The 21,606-nt window shown below is 41.2% G+C and overlaps 2 protein-coding genes across 9 annotated transcripts in view; one reads left to right on the plus strand and one right to left on the minus strand.

Annotated features, from left to right (window-relative positions):
* cysltr1 (cysteinyl leukotriene receptor 1) overlaps nt 1-14,633 on the plus strand; it is a 25,088-nt gene extending 10,455 nt beyond the window's left edge. Inside the window, exons 1-4 of one of the 7 annotated variants that reach the window (XM_029513213.1) lie at nt 4,637-4,828; nt 6,272-7,986; nt 11,824-11,968; nt 12,700-14,633. In XM_029513213.1, the coding sequence (XP_029369073.1) occupies nt 12,721-13,746 (1,026 nt within the window). In that variant the 5' untranslated portion in view covers nt 4,637-4,828; nt 6,272-7,986; nt 11,824-11,968; nt 12,700-12,720 and the 3' untranslated portion in view covers nt 13,747-14,633. Of the gene's footprint in view, nt 1-4,636; nt 4,829-4,925; nt 5,011-5,659; nt 7,987-11,823; nt 11,969-12,699 lie in introns of those variants that run through there. The other 6 variants (XM_029513216.1, XM_029513215.1, XM_029513212.1 and 3 more) reach the window with 6 other exon arrangements.
* LOC115050374 (uncharacterized) lies at nt 5,138-8,386 on the minus strand. Of its 2 annotated transcripts, none has more exons than XM_029513220.1 (2): nt 7,563-8,386; nt 5,138-7,126 (listed from the first exon to the last, which is right to left on the minus strand). In XM_029513220.1, the coding sequence occupies exons 1-2, from the start codon at nt 7,598-7,600 to the stop codon at nt 6,343-6,345; spliced, it is 822 nt and encodes a 273-aa protein (XP_029369080.1). In that variant the 5' UTR covers nt 7,601-8,386; the 3' UTR covers nt 5,138-6,342. The 2 variants fall into 2 exon arrangements, with proteins under 2 accessions (XP_029369080.1, XP_029369079.1); XM_029513219.1 differs by having other exon boundaries at nt 5,138-7,129.
* Nucleotides 14,634-21,606: the final 6,973 nt, after the last annotated feature.

Below are 21,606 nucleotides of genomic sequence, written 5' to 3' on the forward strand. Positions count from 1 at the left end.
AAGGCCACATTATACACATTATCATCTGTATAACAATGACCATTGGTGCTATGCTTCTGGATAATATTGCCTAAGGGAAGTGCATATTGGTCCAAGGACAGAACTCTGTGGAACTCCATGATTAACTAAAGTGCGTGAGGAAGGGTCATTGTTAGCATGAGCAAAGTGACATTTGTATCACAAATCACCAAAGAGGACCCCGATGCAGACAAAGATGAGGCAAAACAAAGTCTTTATTTACAGCTAGTCCAACAGAAATATTCCATGAAGATACCAGTAACATACAGAAAGTACAACCAAAAGAGGAAACGGAGACTGAGCTTGACGTTCTAAAAAATAAAAAATAAAAAAACCCAAACAAAGGAACAAACAAGCCTGAATCAAAAATCACAAGAAGAACCAGGACGAGGCTGAGTGAGGCACACTGCATGAAAGACTAGGAAATAAAAGGAAAGTACAAGAGATCACAAACAGGCAGGATACTGTGGCACTGAAGAGAAGTCCAAGGAGGGTATATGTAGTGGGCTGCTTGCCGGCACAGGGCAGGGCAGGTGTGACTCGTCAGCCGCAGGAGGAGGAGAGCAGAAATGCCCTCTGGGAAAAAACACAGGGAGGAGGGGCAGGGGAAGCAGGAGCACAGAGAGCAAGGACAGGCAACACAAAACACCGAGCAAAAATATCAACCATGTCTGATAAGTATGATTTCAACCCCAATTTCATGTTCCAGCATTTGTGGTAGAATATTATGGTCAATGGTGACAAAAGCAGCACTAAGATCAGGACAACAGAGACCGATCTCTTGGTCTCCCAAGTTAATTAATGGAAAACGATCTTTAAATAGCCTGGTAGGCATCAGGTCTAAAAGATAAGTTGATGGAATAGAGATTAGACTGTAGAAACTATCTCAGAGGCATTTAAAGGTGAAAAAGATTCCAAATCCAAAGTACCATTGCTACACAACAATCATGGAATAGAGTTATTTTTAGCAGGGTGACAGGGTGGTGTTGGGCAGGTTCCTATTGTGTCCAGGTTGGCATGGGCTTGTGTGTGTGTGTGTGTGTGTGAGCGACAGTGAGAGAGGCACTTGAAAGAAGGGAAGTGGTCTTTGGGGGTAGCGTCTGGCCCTCCACAATAGCAGCAGGGTGGACAGGACATCCTGCTTGCTCCACAAGCTGAACTTAGACACACACATGCACACACACCTTCAACATGCACACAAGTGATACAATACACACTGCCGGATGTCTTTAATGTCACACTCTGTGATAAAAACATGTTTCCTTAATGATGTTTCACAACATGAATAAAGTTTATCACTTCAGTTAGTGTTGCCTTATTAGGCAGCAAGTTAAAAAAAAACCTGTCTAAAGTGGTTTATTTGATAGAGACATACTAGACAAGAGAAAAGAATCAAACTATATTCAGACAAATATCTTGTCCGAAAATGGAAAAATATTTTCATAGCATATGTTAACAAGAGGCCAGGGTTCTTCAAGTTTCATTGGAAAGACCAGATGTTTCAGTTTGCAAAAAATCCATTCAGTGCTCAGACCTGAACAGCCACCCAGGGTGTTTTCCTCAACTTTATAATAACACCGCAGTGTGTCTCCTGAAATAGGGTGTCCCAATAGCAAAAGACTGGACATTGCCTGTTATGGTTGCAATACTTCACATCAGGACTGTACCAAGAGCAGTGTGCCTAGTTTTGTCGCTATGGTTACCCCAAAAACAGTTATGCTCAGTTAGGTCAAGGGAAAGATTAAAGGTTTGGCGTAAAATAAGCACTTGCTCAAGATTAGGTGACCTTGGTCGTCATGGTTGCAATAATAACTATGTGGTTACTTTGCCAAACAGTCATGTACAATAAAAGCGACGTGAACCTTTACACGAGAATTGAACATCACTCTCCTAATGCCATAATTCAGTGTTTTGCCGGCCCATCCATCCACCACAGCCTCCTCTTGACCTACATCATAGCACTTTCCTCTTAGCTCCTGCTGCCATTACTGTGACCACTTGATGTTGCCTGGCAACAAGGCCTAACTATTAGGTCATAATAAACTGCCCCATCGCTTTGAGTCAGGAAAGTGGTTCACAGATAAACCCAACAGCCAGCACTGCAACCATTGGCACATTTCTGCCAGCTTGTCTTTTATCTTGCAACACTTAACAATGGACCACATTTTCCAAATATACATTTTGTATTATTTTCGAATGTGCATCTGTTGTGTATTCTTCAGGTTTAAGTGAGGACAACATTTTTCTTTGTTATCTGTTTAATAGAAAATATGATACTGCATTCAATACTGCATGATTCGCGGGTTTCCACGTACTATGAGGAAGTTTGAACAACAAACAAGTACAAGTTTATTTTGAGCTAATTGGAAGAACATTTTCCGAAAACGTGTTGCACATTAAAAGGTGAAATATTTTGAAATACCATGCTAACAGTTTTCAGTAAAAGTCAGTTAGTTTGTGTAACGTCTTCGGCACCGAGCCACCGATGGCTGTCTGTGGTGTGACAGTCAAAGTAACTATTGGATGAGCCATTATACATGTGTGCTTTTATTGGGCTGCTGATTGGGCCCCAGTCCTCACACGAATGCACACACACTCCCTTCTTATTCTCTGGGTTTGGAAATGGTAACTAAGCTGCGCTGCCCCTGTCTTTGTGAGTCACACCAACCAGAACAAAGACCCCATTACTGCACCACCACCCCCCTCCAACTCCCTCTCCCAACACTCTTATTCGACCCCTCTGTCCAGTTCTCCTTTAATGCATGATGAGTGTATTTCCTTTGCTTTCCTCCCTTTGCCTCCGTCCATCCTCTCATTCAGTGGCTCCAGGAGGGTTTAGGGGCAGCCTCGTCATGCCATACATACTTCCGTCCTGACAACAGAGCTGGACAAAAGCAGCAAAGCAGTGCAACACAGGACTCTTGGGCTTTACAGGCTTCATGGACTGATATTAACATGACAGCAGTGGGGTTTCCTAAGTGTGTTTGTGTGTATGTGTGGAGCTGACCTTAGCCCCTGTGAGGCAGCGTTCAGCTCTGACCCGATTATAGACCAGTCTTCTGTAGCTGAACAGAGCCCGGATCAATGCTGCTGGCTGTGTCTGAGGCCTGAGAGGGAGGCCTGAGATCGCACTGAGGCTGTTCACCCCACTGCACTGATAGGTGCAGCATGAGCAGCCATGGGTGAGCTTCCATTCTCCAGACTGAACGACGAGGCAGACAGGCTGACCAGGCTGACCCCAGCCTGTGTAGACAGGGTTGTCTGCTTGTGATATAATGGGCCGATACCTTCACTGATTCATGCTGCATACAGTAAATAATCAGCTGTCAGATACTTGATCACTTTGTTGTCATTGTTTGCAAACAAGATCTTTCATCGGGGGAATATTTGCAGGGCATGGGGGGATAGTTTAGTTTAGTTGAATTATAATCTGGTTCATTGATACAGCAGATAAGATAATACACCCCCTGCTCCAACATCCCCCCATATAAAGTTTAAAGTCTCATTTTTTGAGTTCTTTACAGTGACTCAGTTTTTAAGTTATTGGAAAACTGGAAAATGTGATTCTCCCAAAAGTGTTAAAATTTCATTTTACAAAAAGAGCTTCTACATAATTATCCAGGACCCTCTACACAAACAAACAAATGATTTATCAAATTTTTATTCAATCAAGTTTGAGAAAACAACAGTCAAAAACTCCTCACTTTTGCTCAATGTCAAATCCACAGCGGTAGAGACACAGCTCAAGGGACAGTCTATAGGTCAATCATTCACTTTGGTCCAGAATGACAGAGAAAACGAATAACTCTCTCATCAGCCAGATGACCAAATTGTTCCTACTAACAGATGACATTATGATGGTACACACTTTAAATATGTTTATTAACATCTGCATGAGCGTGATTCATATTGGCCAACTCACCTGTAGTCTCTGAAGTCTTGTTGCATAAACACTTAATACAGTAAAACCATAACATGTAGACGTGATTTCACATTCAGCTGAAATGATTTGATCATGATAAATTGGATGTGAGTGGATTTCTGATTTCAAATAACATATGTAATAATCCAAGGATAGTTGTTGGTACAATGGGATATTGAAAGCTTTTCTTATTGTGGCAAGTCAAAAAAGGCCCTTTAGGAAAAAAGAAAAGGGGTGTGTGAAAGTCCAGAATCCAGAAGAGGGTGCTATTTAGCTGTAAGGCAGAAGGTTGTACAGTACAATGCGCTAAGGGTAGCCAAATATTGTGAAGGGTTTTAAATATGTGCCATACAAATCTGTTGGCTCTGAAGAGCCGCCCTGTTTCTGAAATTCTTGCAAATTATAACTACCAGGTATTTTCCTCTTCTTCAGGGCACAAATGAACCGTATTTTCTTGAAGAAGGTAAACAGGATCCATCTTTGACCTCCAACATTGTTTATATTTGCAAGTGACAGCTCCAGAGACAGAGTAGATTGTGGAGGGTTTTCCTCCGCCAAACAGAAAGCATCATGGGAAGGAAGCAGCCACCACCATTCTTCACTCCACTGCACCCTGTTGTTTCTTGGTTCAAATCAATTAGTTCCAGGAACACTTAAAGTTACAGCTGCACCCTCTCTCACACATGCACACTCACACTCACACACAGGTCTTTGCAGACTGAGCCTGCCATACAAATTAGTTTGGTGTAGTGGTGAGAGCCACCATCCTCCTCAGTGAGCCAAGAAGATCTGCAAACCTGAGATCAGACTCAATAGCTCTGTGCTTCTCTCTGCTGGACACAGCTCATACTAAAACCATGCAGTACCCTATTCATCAAGAATCACGTTGTAAGTTTTCCTCCGCTTTGGTTCTGTTCTCACTAATTTCTCAGCAGAGCATTGTGTAGGTGGTTACACCACAGATTTCCTCCAAACATTACAAATGCAAATTTACTCACAGATTGCACATCCGTGATCAGTCGTGTCCTCAAAAATTTCTGCTCTGCAAAGTCGATCGTAACTGCTGATATGTGAGTTAAAGCCATAGTGTGCCTGGTTACTGTCTTTTGACTTCTAGTGCTGTAGCAGGTGTCTTATCAGCTTGACCTATGTTTGACTTGTACATGCAGAAACGTCTCTGCATGCACAATTTAAACATGAACAGTCGTTCTCTCGCTCTCTATCTCTCTCGGTGCATCTCTGTGGCTGCAGCTTTTTTGAAATTTTACCAAAAAAAGGGTTAGGGTTAGGGTTAGGGTTATCTTGCTACTGAATTTTTCCCAAATGATGTTTAGTTTTGGATATGTTTTCCTGTCGAAAAAATGTGCTGCAAACAGACATGTAAACAGGGCGTTTGTGAGCAGTTGGTCAACATATTTTTGATACACATAAAAGACTGTGAGCAGTCACGCTGATTACAATTCTCCTTGAGATGGTTGTTGTGCGCCGTCAAAACATCTGTTCATTAAAGCAGTATTTTATTTGAATGTATTTGCCTAGACTGCCTGCCAAATCAAACACAGGACAGAGTGTGTTTAGATAATCTCTCACTGTTAAAAATTGAGATCAACTCACTTCACAGTTTATTTCTAAAATGTAAACAGACTGCAGTCCATATTTTCTACGGGCCTAGTTATTACACAGACTATGCTGCCGGTTTGCACCATTGTTACTGTTTTTTTTTTTTTAAACATTAAACAACCAGGTATAATAATTGATAATTGTTTTTCTGCTGCCTATTCTCAAATTGGCACATTTCCTGGATTGGCCTGCAGGAAATGTGTGTAAGAGAATGGCCTCATCGAAAATCAAACTATGTAAATTCTCAAAGCTAACATGGTTCCCGAAAAGTGGATATGTTCTTGGCACCACCCATTCTCAATTCAGTACGCTCAGAAGTGTTAGTAGGTAAATCTGGTGCACTCAGTCGGAAACGGCAGTTCATTTTAGTGTCAATCTACTGCTTGCTGGTTTAATTAAAAAAAGAGGTAACATGCACAAATGTGAACACACTGTCACACTGGTTATGTAATACAGTCACAGATGTTACTTTATCTCACTGTATGGAATGTATAAAACATAATTAATATCCAAAACATAATATCCACAATATGATGCAGCCATACCATTGACACAAAATCCACATATCATATTAAATATAATTTATAAATATATCCCTTTAATGTTTTAAAACTTTAAACATGTTTTTATTTTGTTATTATTATTATTATCGCCTCAAGGAAATAAAAAATGCAAAGAAATAATTTTTCCATTGCTTTTTTTTTTTCTTAGTGAGGACATTGGAGGGATATCAGAAATTTCTCAGAATATACAGTTCTATTTTCATTTTGCAGCCAAACCATTCAATCTAGGGAGTTGTTCATCCTCTGTGCTTTTCTACATAACACAGAATACAGCAGCCATAAATTCCCCAGCCATAAGATCCTCCTCAGGAATGCAGGCAGGGAGGGACCAGACTCCACCCCAACATATGAGGTTGGACAGTTTTGTAGTTTTAGGGAACTAGCCTGAGTTCTGGTGTTCTGCAGCCTTGAGTACATTGATAGCATCAGTTCTAGCAACACAAGTATCCAGACCAGGCTGCAAGTGAGATAAGCCCAGTGAGATGTCCTGACACTTCGAGTCTGCTGGGGCCAACGTGACACAAGTGTAGCCTCCAGCCCCAACAGCCCCAGCAGGAGCAGAGAGGCCAGGTGGTGGGCATCAAGCAGCTGGTGACAGAGTACGATCACCGACTCCCTCCACCAAAATGACTCCCCTTTCTTCATGAGGGACTCATCAAGTCCACAGCCCTCCTCTTCCATCCACAGGTACATCATTGCTCCCAGCCGTAGCGCCCACTGCAGCAGGATGAGACTGTCGGAGAGAGCCAGCTGGCCCAGGAATACAGTGGAAGGCTTGGTGGAGATGTGGGGGGAGCGGAGCAGCAGCAGGGCCCGCAGGCTCAACACACAGCCCGCCAGCAGAGGGATACCTGCTCCATGGGGAAGCAGCAGCACAATCACTGCCTTCAGCAGAATGAACTGACGCAGCCATCTTCTAGACGCTGACAGCACACCGCCTGCGACTGATCCGAGACAGCACTGAGCAGATATCTTCCAGATCGCCTTCAGAAGTTGGTGTGATCTGCTGAGAGTTCAACACTTGGAGTTTAGCTTTGTTTTATATTCACGACTCGGTTTGACAGAATTAATTACCACTTTTGACGATCACACAGTTGGAGAGGCACGATTTAACATGAGTGAGGGTGAATCTCATGTACTGTCTTTATTGTGTGTCATTCACAGTGAAGAATTTATTTTGTTGGAACTTAAAACAGCCACATAAACACTGCATGGCACCCTTACCCTAATGCGACCCTTGAGTCTTTAAGGTGAGGAGATCTCCATATTCGCAGTGCCTTAATTCAACAGATAAACTCCTCTGTCTGCCTTTAATTAAACAATTAAACCTCAGTTATTGTCACTGTAATTGGTAATTTGAGTAATCTGGCTTTCTCCCTGATTAAAAAGATTTTATCTTTTAAAAGAATGAAATTGAAGTGTGTCTGCGTGGGACTCACCTATGTATTAGCACAAAGTTGAAGTTGAAGGTCATCATTTTGTCTCACCTGGATGTGACCAGAGAGCTTTATTTCCTCATGTTAGCGCCTCATCCCGGTCCAACTGCCAAAACAGTTCAGGAGGAGTCGCCAGTCTCTGCTCTTTATGAGCAGCAGTTGCTTCACCTGGACAGGCTCAGTTTGCAGATTTCATCATGTCTTGTCTTGAGGTGAGCCAGACTTTATCTGGTTCATGCTGCTGGAGAATCTGTGCCCGAGGGATTTCTCTGACTCGCTGACATGTCAACAAAGCAATATATTTTTGCATGGACTACTGATCTCAATGGCTATCAGACTCGAAAACGACTTCTTGTAAACTACGTGAGATACATTGTTTCAACTTGTCATCAGGAAGCGAATGACTTACATCCCTGATTCAGCAAAGGTAACAACTCACCCCTGATGACAGCATTTTGGATGTTAAAAGAAAGCAGACAAGCCTGGACACATTCAGCTTACTGTTTTCACAGTAACAGGGGTGCAAGCAGAGTGATAAGTGGCCACAGTAACTGCTGCCAAATGATGTGACTCCTCAATCCTGACTAATCCCTCAGCTCGCGCTAGTATCAACATTTGCATTGCTTAATTCATGTTCAAGTCTGCCATTTACAGTGGCATTCTTGTTGTGTGAATCAGGTACCACTGAATTACTTACTGGTTTCAATCCGTGTTTGAATACTGTGCATATTACAGTGGAAACTTTTAGTTTCACCTTCACAGTATTTAAAAGTACTTGCTTCCTTCCTATTTCCTCTAAAGTGTCCAATTGAGCTTTGGTTTCCTACTGTCCAGTTTTCCTCTAAGTCCACTTTTAAGTCGCAGTAAGAAGCTATATATATTGTGCAGATGTCTGATTGGTCCAGGGGAATCACACTGTTTAGGTAACGTGAGAGTTCTTCAGTACTCTGATGTTTGACTGTGTACAGGTCATTTTACTTTGAGCTTAGCTTACTTACCACATGAAGTTAAACAGGATAGGTGTGTATGAGGGTGTTTCACCCAACATGTGACTATTTGTGTATGGGCTCTGTGCCAGCTCTAACAGGATGTGTTGGATGAGGCATACCACACAGTAGAAATTTCAGTTTTCACTTTCCTGCTCAAGTCTCCCTCCTACCTAACTCATTGACTTGAAGAAATATCTTGTGCTGCAGCTTTTCATGTTGAAGTGGTTGCTTCAGTTTGATTAGATCCTGTTGTTTTGCTGCTCAATGTCCAACAGAACAAAACCGTCATTGACATGCATGTTTATTTAGTTTTGCCAATAGATGAAGTATAAAGAATAACAAGTATTTCTGATACTTCCCTGAATACCCCCAAATATTTTTTTTATTTCTTTGAAAAATGCCAATCAATGATACCCTCTAAAACAAAACAAGGTGCAGGGACGTTTGCTCACAGTCTCCCCTTCCTGAGTTACATTATTAGCCTGATGTGTTTTGAAAGAACATTGTCACGTCAGTATTGACCTTAAACTATTTGAATATAATCATTACTTAACTCCATTGCTATATATATCTGAGATAAATTCCTGCATCGATCTGCATGTTTGTTTGTACACAATCAACTCTTTTGATTCAATATCTGCTGTATAGGTGTGAGACTGCAGAAAATCCCCTGATGAAAACATGAAACACAACAGTTGTGAGAATACACTGTATTGTGCCATTGAATATGCAGAGATACTGTACTGTGGTTTTACTTATGAATCATGTTTTGTAAAATATAAAATTAACCAATGTTCATGCAAAATTGGAAAACTAATATATGTAAATATATATAATATATATAAAGTGAGGAGTTTTATGCTTTTATGGTTTCATGATTTGAAGCATTCAAGACACGTGAAACAATATCTTTCTATCAGCCGACAGACAGTCTGCAAACAGTGTCATGACAACCAGGAAACCACAAGACAGCTACAAGATTTCAAAATACTGTGCATTATTCAAACAGTATTCCTGCAGGGTCTGTATGTAGGGTCACCTGTTTGTTAAACCTGAGAAATAACATGACCTGAAAAAACATCCTATTGCACACAGTTTTAGTCGGGTTTCTCTTTGTTGTAGAGCCACAAATCTGCTTGATCATAAAGAATTTACAGTGAAATGACTAAACTCAACCATGTTAGTAGAGCGTTGAAGGACTTGAAAGGCAGCAGTGAAGATGATGACCTTACTCACAGAGTGATAACTGATCTGTGCTGGCTGAGGACAGAGAAAAAGTGCTGCTCTCATTACCATGAAAGGACCGATGCTGCTGAAGGAAGCTGGGTGCAGGTCAAATATGTCCAGTAAACAGAAAGAAAAATGTGCTCACACTTAAACATCCACCAAGATGTTTTGTCAGTGTTGAGCTGGAGATGACAAGAGGCCAACTATAACCAAATCGACAATGTTCGTCAGACTTTTTTACCAAAGGTCAAGGAAATAATTTTATGTAGTTGTAGTTTTATGTAGTTTTATGTAGTTCAAAAAGTTGAAGAATTGGTTCGGGTTATTTGACACGACGCTGTGTGAGGTAGGCATGTGCAGCATAATATCTGCAATGGATTCAGAGTGCTGCTAGTTCAAAGAAGGAGCAGGAGCACACACGTCTGTAAGTATGACATGTGTGAATAAAGAAAATAATATTATAAAAATAATATTATTAATGGCAACAATTCTTTTTACCGCATATAGATGTGGCTATGCTTCTGTTCATACTCCTGCTGCCTCACTGCCATGCCCTCTTTTATTATTTACACACACACCTCACATTCTGTAAAATATGCCCTGACTAATGCCTTAATCATAAAGACAATAAATGACCTGGAAATGCTGAGGTGAGTGCACACAAAAAAAAGATTATACATAAATAATGTGTGCCCTAATAATGTGTGTTGCCCTTAGTGTATTAAAGCTTTAGTGGAGTTTTACACATCAATGCAATTACAATTAGAAAAGCAACAACCTAATGAACATAGCTTATGAAACGTGCACTCCAGTCTCTCACTATTTGTTGCGTTCCACCTGTAAGAGCAGGTAAACCCTTATCGGTACACCTTATGTGGGATTTTTTTTGTGCTGATCAACTTCATGAATGTAGTTTCCCTGACATGTCTAGTGTACTATTAAGTGACTCTCCCTATATAGTAAATGGACCATCTGTGTGCAAAGATAATAGAATATTTTTTCAGGATTCCTAAAATGGGATTACTCAAGTCTATCAGAATCTTTCAGTGGGGTCAAAACACTTATCAGAGCTTTTTGGCCCTGCAATTTCTCTTTTCAGTGGACTTAATGTACAGTCTAGCAAACAGAGTAATGAGACTCTTAACATGAGAAGCCTGTGGTGTTTATCCAGATGCCTCTTAAGTGCATGCAGGATTGAAAATTACTAAGCACTAAATGAGTTATAGATAAATGATCCTGCCCTTTCACCACACATGCCTTTCAAATTGTCCATTTCCACTGAAGCATCCGAACCCCATCAACTCACTGCAAACCACACCCATCACAAATGGAAATGCTATGGAAAAGCTTAAGTCCACTATGGTCCAGTCAAGAGTGATAATGTTGGTTGAGGCTTGCATCTTCATATCTGTGTTTTTTTTTTTTTTTTTTTTTTTTTTTTTTAATCACTTAGGGAGTATCTAAACAGGTTCTGCACCATTTTCATGACTTACAAAACAGCTACCCCAAACACAACAGATCGGTTCACAGCAACACTAAGTGAATCCACAGTATGGTCTTGTGCTGCAGAGCTCAAGTGTCCAGAACTCAATTGTTTAAAGTGTCTCGCAGTTCAAATCTGTCTCAAAAGATAAGAATGCTTGGCTGCTTGGATTCAAGTGTATAAATACTGCAGGAAACTGGTCCGCCGAGCAAATATAAACAAAACCAAAATAAAAGATATTGTGTTGGTGGGGGAAGAAGACTATGCCTTGAACCTGTGGCAAAGTGGCTGATAAAGTATGTCAAAAACACAAACAGAATCCACTCCGTGCCTGTGAGAGTGGAGAACTAAGGTGAATTGGGAAGCATTTTTTAATGGAATAGGATCATTGAAAGAACCCAAACAACAAAAGCTGAACCATATGTGTTTACGCGCATCTCTCTTTTCCCTTTCGTCTATCATAATAGTGTGACTGTCTAAAAATGATGTCACTGAAACTGACGCTGTCTGCTGCAAAGTAAAAAATGAGCTGTCCTGCTCTAAAAAGCCTCCAAACAATCAACAGGCTGTGAAGAAGCAGCCACCTGCTGCAACGTCCTCCCACTATCGCTGCAACATCTGCCAGAGAGGAAGAGCAGCAGAAGAGACACACACTGTGGCAGCGCTGCTGTTCCCACCAGAAGAGACCAAGAGCAGACAAGACTTCAGGGGTAAGGAAACCCAGATTATTCGCAAACAGTGACAGAAGTGTTTTTAAATTAGTTCAAAAGAATGGATGACACTGAAAGATGTGATGTGTTGCCACCCAGTGCCAGAGTGGTGTGATTGTTTTCAGCAGTGCAGCACTGCAGAGGAAGCGTATCTTTTCTCAAAAGACAAATATGTGTGACAATGTAAACAGTTGGTGTGAATGAATTCTCAATATGTTTTAATAACTTTTCTTTATTAACCGCAGCAAACAAACATATATCAAGTGCATTAGTTGCACAGCTTCTGATGATTCACTGGTGCATTTTTTCATTTGAAATGATATTTGATATTTAAATATTCATTCAGTTATTTCCCTTAAGCTGAGGCTATCAGGCTTTCATCAGCTCGTATTTAGCACAATAAGATCAAATTACAATAAGATCTTTATTAAAATTTGACAGCCATATACCCTTCTTTAGTAGACATAAAAATAATGTCATCATTGAGAAATAACTTGAGAATCATCTTATTCAGCCACTGAAATCCCAAATGCACCTGTTTTTATAAAGATAACAGCAGAAACTTTGTCATGTTTTGGAATAAGATCGAAAATCTTATCTACTTTCTCAATTTCCGTCCAGAGTCAGGCAAATTGAGTGAACTCATCACAGTCTATGCATTTTCTAGCAAGCATATCTCTTTGATTTTTTTGGATTTGGACAGCTCATCATATTATTTCTCCCTGCCTCAGCAGCTGCAGGTTCAGCCACAAATGGAACAGCACAATTCGTCAGACTCTACTGCATGTCACTCTATCGATGACTTTCGCAATCAGGTCTACTCCACGTCTTACTCCCTCATCACAGTTTGTGGCCTTGTTGGGAATGGCTTTGCCCTGGTGGTTCTGACCAGAACATGTCATCAGAGTTCACCCTTTCATATCTATATGTTTAACCTGGCTCTGGCTGACCTGCTGTGTGTTATGACGCTGCCGCTGCGAGTGATCTACTACGTAAACAAGGGGCAATGGAACCTCGGGGATTTTCTGTGTCGCATCAGCTCCTACAGCCTGTATGTAAACCTCTACTGCAGTATTTACTTCATGGTTGCCATGTCTATCACACGTTTCTTGGCCATTGTCTACCCTGTGCAGAACCTGCGGCTGGTGACAGAAAATCGGGCTCGCCTGGTGTGTGCTGGCATTTGGGTGTTTATCTGTCTGTTATCTTCCCCCTTCCTCATGACTGGCCAAACTATTGATGTCGAAACAAATAAAACCAAGTGCTTTGAGCCTCCCAATGAAAAAGGCTTGCAGAAACTAGTTGTACTGAACTATCTGTCTGTGGTTGCAGGCTTTGCCCTGCCGTTCCTGGTAATCCTACTTTGTTATGCTGGCATAGTCCGCACCCTGCTGTCTCGCACTCATACTGCTCGATGCCAGCGGGACGCAGGCAACAGGGCCATCCGTATGATTGTCATCGTCTTGCTGACCTTCCTCATCAGCTTCACGCCTTACCACGTGCAGCGCACCATCCACCTGAACTCCCTGTCCCGGACTGACGTCCCCTGCTCAGAAAAAGAAGCCATGCAGAAGTCTGTCGTGGTGACTCTTAGCCTGGCTGCGGCCAACTCCTGCTTTGATCCAATGCTGTACTTTTTCTCTGGGGAGGGTTTCCGCAACCGCTTGTCCTCCATGTCCAAGTCAGCGATGGGAGGAAGCAGCCTGCAACAAACATCCAGGCTAAGGCCAGTCGCAACCTTAGATGGCAGGGAAAACCTGCAGCTGCAAGCCAGTTAATTTAAACAACACAGGAGGTTTTCAAACACATATCTGAGGACATGTCAAAGAGCTCATTTTGAAGAAACTAGATTGACTTGAATTCATATTTCAAAAAAGTCTCAGGAATGTTTTCTGCAAAATCTGATGATTCAGGGAAAATGCTTAGTATTTCAGTGATGTTCCTAATTATTTCTAATTATTAAAATTACAATAGCGACCAGTTTCCTAATGTAGCCCAAACATTGTTGACCATGTTAAATCCCCAGTATAAGGGTTCATGAATGCTGTTCAAGTTATGCTGTAATATTTGTTTTTACCAAGTCCTGTATCACACACTGGATATTTATTATCTGTGCCTACAGTGTGACTACATTGTGCCTATAACTAACAAATGCAGACTTTTTCTTCACTATTATTATTTTATGTGTGCTATTTTGTAGAGACATTTTTTTAGCCAGTGTTGATCTTGTAGTGATCATAACTTTTTTCTTCTAATCATCATCGCTCTTTGTGTTCTTAGATTTATTAATTTGTCCATTTTACTTAAGCTTTAAAAACTTACCCAGCTTCATTTTTTATAATTATAATTAAAAATTAGGTTTTTAATGTGCTGTTTTGTGCTGCTGCTTTTAAATGCCATTTCTGTGTATTACAAAGATTATTTTGCTGTATATGTTTAACATACACACACATACATATGCACTTATGAATGTGTTTTTGTGTTTGTTTTGTTTTTAAAGACCTTTTTATATTTGGTTACCTTTAAATAAATATTCTTATTTGTCTTGTTTTCTAGAATAAAATTTTAACAGGAATGTAAAGATGAAGCTGTAGCTGCAAACAATCTTCTCAACTTACCTTTTGCAAAAAAAAACAAAAAAAAATAAATAAATTTTTATTTTGTATTATATTATACAATTTTAAACACACCATATTTCACCTAATATATTGAAACCACTTAAATCGCAATATATCGCAATATATGTGATGACTTGAGGAATGGCTTCCTCATTGTCACTGAGGTCCAGTCCATCACTGAATAAGACTGATTACAAAGCTAGTGGACGTTGTCCACTAGGTGTCACAGCAGCACACGCTTTGAAGTCGACCATCTATGTCTACCTGCTTTTCTGTGCTTGCCTCTGTTTGACTCAGCTGAGAAAAACATATGTTGCTGTTTTCATTCCTAGAGGTTGTTGTAACTGTTGGCAAATCAACTATATGTTTAATGTATAAGTCATATAAGTCATCCTGATCCATAAATGTTTCAAAATGAGCAATGAAATCTTTGGAAAGGGAAGAAGCATGTCCTCATCCGTTTATAGAGTTACAGCTTAAAGAAATAAAACTAGAATCCATATTATTGCGAGAAACAAAACAACAGTGTTGAGGCCATTGCAGAACACAGAAGGCCACTGTATGACCTCTTCACAAACAGATAATATCAAGCACATGATCGTCGCCCCGCGCAATTGCACAAAAGGAAGTCTGATTTAGTCAGCAAAGAAGGACTATCTTAGAGATGGGATGGTCCTCCCAGCAGAGATGCACGATACAGGAAGCAAAGAAGAGGCTCAGCTGAATTCCTACTTTCTAAAGCGGTTCTAGCAGTCAACGGTATCACATTTCAGCAAATATCACTAATATTATTGCATATGTTTTTTCTGTGCCTGACTCTTGAGTGGTTATTCAAAAGTTTTGTGTTGTGCAATTTGGATTTCCTTGGGAATTTCAAAACAATAGGCCTGGTATTTTGAGTACTCGGGGATTCATGGGCATGCTAACAACAGCAGAGGCTACAATTCTCGATTTATAATCCTCTAGCATGAGTTAAACCCACAAGAAGTTTGATTCCACATTTCCCATGATGATGCAAAAACTCGACAAACTAGAGGAAAAACCAATATTACAGCACCAGAACAACATCAACAGTCCTTTGCAGTGATTGTACAAGTCTCTACATGACTGCTGAACACTGTTCCTCCAAAAGACGTTCTCTGAGCTCTGGTGTTTGACATTTTCATTCAAAATTGATCAACTTGTGTTCCACTGTGCTGAAGTCTGGTGACTGTGAAGGGCGTAGCTTATAATTCAAGCCTTTTTCATATCTCACCGAGGCATTCAGAGCCCCATGAACTGGGGGGGCATATTTATAATGGTTCTCACTTTATGTTTTTCCTTCAGTATGTCCCTGTCTGTCACTGCTCTACTGAGGTAATGGATAATTATTAACTAATGGTGTAAAGGTTATGACAGCATATGAAGGGAGGGCCCGGAGAGTGGGATTCAGAGTCTCCACAAAGCTTCAGAGGAATACTTGAAGAGTAATTTAAAACCCCTTAAAAACTTGACTTTGGCTAAGTAATGTAGCGATGCACACCAGGACACTGTGACATCACCATTTTGAGAGTTGGTTCAAGTTTAAGTCGCTGAAACAGATGGGCCTCAAACTGATGAAAATCTAGCAGAGAAACAGCAAATGCAGATGCCTCCGCACCTGGGCGTACGGAAATTCTTCAGATCAAATCAAATCATCCGATCCAATCCCTTCTCCAGCTTCACCACAGAAAAATAAAACAAATGAGAGAACATCTTTTGAGACAGCTGTGTTCATCCCATTAGTAGAGTCCAGGAATTTACAGTGGGAGCATTGTTTTCAGCGCTTGGTGGGCCGACACCTAACAAGATTGCTTGACGTCATGCAACTTGGATTGATTTAAAACTTGCATTTCATGTCGAATTGAATTTAACAAGTAAAATTGCCTTTTAGCGCAGTAATTCAAGTGTGGTTCACCGTTTCCTCCACAAATCAAGCTTTTGGCCACTTGGAACAGCAGAACCGGCTGTGAATGAACCACACAATTACCACTTCAAAAGTTCAAGTGAATATTTTGGTAAAAAAAAGTTTCTAAAATTAATTGGTTGCCTGGAGAATGTACACTGTAGATATATACACTATCCTTTTAGCCCTGTTTTCATCACCACCTATTCCTGGGCAAATAGCTGCCTCTTCAGCTGCAACACCGTGTTCATCTTGGCCTTGTCGTCTCGCTCTCTGCTGGCACTGTGGGGCAAAAAAAAATAAAAAAATTAAATTAAATACAAAAGATATTATTTTAACTGCAGTTTTTGTGATAACTTTTGCATGGCCTCTTATTATTTCCATAAAAATGTTGATTATTGCAACTTTAAATTTACTATCCATTTTCCCCATTGTTCTCACAATCTTCTGCACATCAGTTGATATGTGAGTGGAAACCTTCCTCTCCCCAACATAAACAGGGCACACAAAGCAATATTGTCAATTTCTTGATGCTCATCATAACTATCCCTTGAGCTGTCTCCACTTTCTGTATACACCTCTGTTCCTCAAAAATTCCCCGCCATCACTGAACCCCTAAAACACAGCAGTTTAAAGTCACAAATGTATTTTGCATGATGAAACAACTTGTCATTCACCACAAACTTTGGGAATATCTGGGTTTTGCCTATTCACTCTGCAGAAAGGCTGCATTTAATTTATTTGCATTACACTTTGCAGTATTCTGAAGTATTCTTATGCGGCTGCAATTTTTTACAACAAAAAGTTGGCTTATTTTAGGAAGCAGCTAGAAATGTTTGTTGGAAAAATAGAAAGTTTCATGAAATGTTTGTTTTGTCTGTGAACTGTGGGGTCATTGGAGGGGAGATGCTGCACATGCACAAGAAAGTCATAGTTTTGTCTGAGTTCAGTCAGTAACACACATAATCTCAACTTCTCATTCTATGTGTGTGTGTGTGTGTGTGTGTCTGCTTTTGTGGTTTTCATGGTGTGTAAATGATTGTATAACTGGTGGGTCAAAAATTACCCCTAGGACAATCTTTGTGCCCTTTTTGTGTATAGCTATCATGTAAAATTAACAAAGGCAATGTTTCACTTTTTCTAATGTTTGGGTCAGTGGAGGAAAAGTCATCAAATTTCAAGATGAAAAAAAGATGATTTGGTAGTTTTCAGTGCTGTTAAATGTGGTCTCGGGTCATCTTTGACCCCTAAGACAGTGCCAGGGTTATGCTTCCTGTGTAATGAAGTTTTTGAATTTAAAATGGCTCATGCTGTATTTCCTAATAAAACTGTCTACACTGTGTGCGCTTATACATGTGTCTGTGTGTTTTTGCGTGCCTGCCCACATCCACTTATGACACTTTGAAAACGGCCATTTGGCCACATGATGTTTACCATTTTAGACAGAGCTGGGGGTTCTTGCCGTGTTCATGCTGGAGGTAAGTGAGGAAGACAGACAGCTCACAGATTCGGGCTGATAACAGTTTTGAATCTCAGGAGACGCTGAAGTAAAGCTGTGTCAGGCTGTTATTCAGACATTTGTCAGTTAGTCATTGTGTATAGAAAAGAGACAATAACACTTCACAAACTGCCCGCTGTATCACATCAGCAACCAGATGTTTCTTTATCCCAAAAGTTGCTCACGGAGAGGGGGGCAAAGCCCTCGCGTTTGTTGTTGCTCTAACAGGATGCTTGTGAAAAGTGTGACAGGGTCTGCTACTGTGGCTGTGTATTCTACTGAGAGTATTTTAGGACATCAGTGTATTTTTGTCTACAATGTGACTCACACAGAGAAAGGCCCCTCAGTTTACTAAACCTTTCAAATGTTATCAGCACATCACTTCTCCAAATTATACAAAGCCCCTGGGATTAAGCTCTGTTTTTCACAGAACAATTAACCAGGAGTCCATTGGCTCAGAATTATTCCATTTTTAAAACAAGCAATCTCGCCTTTTTTTTTTTCCTCTGGGGACTGCCACCTTCCTGTGGTGAAGGGGTTTGAGTGAGACAGTGATCATAGGAACTGTGTTGTCGGGGGCAGTGTACTTCTGGTAGGGTCTTCCAAGGCAAATTTATCTTGGGTGAAGGCTCGGAAGACTGCCAATGGGTCAAAAGGCCAGGACCCAGAATATCTTATTTGGAGGATTACCCAAGCCCTGTCCTCAGGCCAGGCCTAGGATAGGGGGCTTATGGCGACGCCTGCTGTCAGGCCTTTGACCACTGGAGCCAGCTGAGTTTAACTCAAAAGGACAATGTGGACTTCTGTGCTAGTCATGGCTTGCCCATAACTAACAAAATGTTGCAACAAAAGGGTGTCCTTCAATGCAACAGGCACTAAGACCCCCCAGGTCACAGGTCAATTATCAACTTTGGAGTTATATCAGCTGTTTTGTGACCATATGTATTGAACATTAAGGTGAAGAGAGGAGCTGAGCTGGCAGCTGATCACCACTTGCTGATGAGTTGGATCAGATGGCTGCAGTGGAAGCTGAAAGGAAGAGACAGTCAGCTTGGTATTCGACTCCCACCACCAACAGAGCTTCAACTGTGTCTTAGGTGTGGCATTGGACACCTAATCTGAGTGGCCCACATTCTGTGCTACTATTTGCATGATGGCTGGTGGTAAAGGCAGCGTTATCCATCAGAGATGAGGGTGGAAATGCTCGGCCATGGTATCAACACTAGGGATTGGGGGGAGCAGGCGGGAATGCTGAACTCAACTGAGAAAATAGTCCTGCAGTGGAAAGACTATTTTGTGGATCTCCTCAATTCCACCATCATATTCTCTGAGGGAACAGAGGTGGGTACCTTGGAGGGGGTCTACTCATCACTGGGGCTGAGATTACTTTGGTTTCCCAACAGCTCTGCAGTGGGATGGATGAGATTTGGCCTGAGATTCTCAAGGCATGTTGCTGGGCTGTCTTGGGTGACACATCTCTGCAACAATGCAGACGGTGTATTCCAGCTCTGGGGGCGTCACACTACTCAGCTCCCTAGGAAAGTCTATGCTAGCATGCTAGAGACTCTGGTCATCTGTTAGTCAAACCTGAGATTCAGGAGAAACCATGCAGTTCTTGCCCAGGTTGAGGAAAGGTGCATCAGCTCTATACCCTCACAAGGGTAACCAACCCAACCAGCCGAGTGTGAATCAGTTGGGATAAGAATCAGCACCTCGAAATCCAAGGCTAAGGTCCTCAGCCAGAAAAGGGTGGCGTGCCCTCATCAGGTCAGGAAGGAGTTGCAGTCCCAAGTGGAGAAGTTTATTCATCTCAGGATCTTGTTCACGAGGGAGAGGAATATGAAGTGGAATAAGGACAGGTAGAAACTATACCCATTTGTTGTGGTGAAAAAGGAGCTGAGCCACGAAGCAAAGCTTTCAGTTTACTAGTGTATCTACGCTACGAGGAGTCCCTGGGGCAAACCCAGGACCCACTGAAGGGATGATATCCCTTGGCTGGTTTGGAAAAGTGTCAGGATCTTCTGGAGCTTAACTAACAGTGGATAAGGGATTGGAATGGAGACAAAGATGAAGGGACTTCTTTCTGTTTTTACTTATTTTTCAAACAATCATCCCATGTTATGAAACGCTTCGATTGCTAAATAATTGGTTTATTTTCTGAAACTGAGTAAACAACAAAACAAAAATATGCTTCTGTTTTGCCAGCACGGCAGCATGGTGGTTAGTGCTGTCGCCCCACGATGAGAAGGTTGCGGGTTTGGTTCCCAGCCCGGGTCCTTTCTATGTGGAGTTTAAATGTTCTCCCTGTGCCTGTGTGGGTTCCTCTCACTGTCCAAAGACATCATGTTTGGGTTAACTGGTGACTCTAAACTGGCCGTAGGTCTGAGTGTGAGTGGTTGTTGGTCTCTGTCTGTCTCTGTGTGTTGGCCCTGTGATGGACTGGTGACCTGTCCAGGGTGACCCCGCCCCTCACCCAGAGTGAGCTGGGATTGGCTCCAGCACCCTCCATGACCCAGAAATGGATAAGCAGTAGAAGATGGATGTTTCTGTTAAGAAAGCAAATGAAAAGACTGCTGTCTTCTCTGCTCCTGATGTGCATCTCTACCTACATACTCAGCTAGTTCTTTATTATTTGATGTCATGTTCCCAGTTAATGAAAATTTTATTCATTAACGGCTGCACTTACATTGCAGCTGTTCATACAGAAGACAGAAAGTTGTTATTCTTCAGTTCAAAGACGTTGTCAGAGGTGTAACTTATGAAACAGTTAAAACACACACGAACATTCAACATTGGCATTAATAGATAAAAGATTATACATTATTAGTAGTCCACTGTGAACAAACACAAGGCCTACAAAAATATATTGAAAAGCCAAGAAAGTCACTGACATGCAGATTAATCGCGAAATAAAATCACCTTTTAGCATATTTCACTAATTTCCTTCATTCAAAGCTAAAGTTCGTTTAATCCCAACATCAGGGAATCCACTGCTGTAGCATGATCTCCCCAGATACTGAATCTACTGTATTTGGTGTTTGCTGAAGCCTGCAAATGGATGTTTGGTAAAAACTTGAGCATGGAAACAGAAATGTCTTTGTTCAGGGTCAAATGAAATAATTGCATTGTGGCTCTCAGTTTGAGCCTTTCTCTGACAGCTATGAGAGAAGTCTTCCATTCCGTGTAAATCATTGAGGAGGAGTCCAGTGATGTGCAGTAAATTTGGGTCATTCTAGTTATACTCCAGTTTAATGTATTCAGCTTGCCTGTTCTGTTTCTGTGGTGAAATTTACCTGGTGTGTTTTAAGGCTTTTCCTCACATGATTCATCAGAAGAATAGGAACAGAGTGTATGTGTAGCGTTTAGTCAGCCTGTCACAGTTTTTCAGGACCAGTTAGCGCTCTTCAAAGAAATATTGCCCTGTGAGGAATTAAAGCCTTGGTTTGCCGCTGCTATTACGTTGAAAGTCAAACTTCAAAAACCTCTTAACACAAAAAAACCCACTTGTGTTCAGGCAATATCTGACTTGCAAGTATAGTCCCATGAAACTATTGAATTATACAATCATGCATTTTCACCAAGGAGCCTTTCTGAAACC

The sequence above is a fragment of the Echeneis naucrates genome, chromosome 10 (assembly GCF_900963305.1).
Source record: "Echeneis naucrates chromosome 10, fEcheNa1.1, whole genome shotgun sequence".
NCBI lineage: Eukaryota > Metazoa > Chordata > Actinopteri > Carangiformes > Echeneidae > Echeneis > Echeneis naucrates.

Bases quoted from the DNA above. Each gene is read 5' to 3' on its own strand.
- LOC115050374 (XM_029513219.1), bottom strand. From the start codon at position 7,600: ATGATGACCTTCAACTTCAACTTTGTGCTAATACATAG. The intron at 7,130-7,562 runs GTGAGTCCCACG...TTGAACTCTCAG, and splicing joins AACTTTGTGCTAATACATAG to CAGATCACACCAACTTCTGA.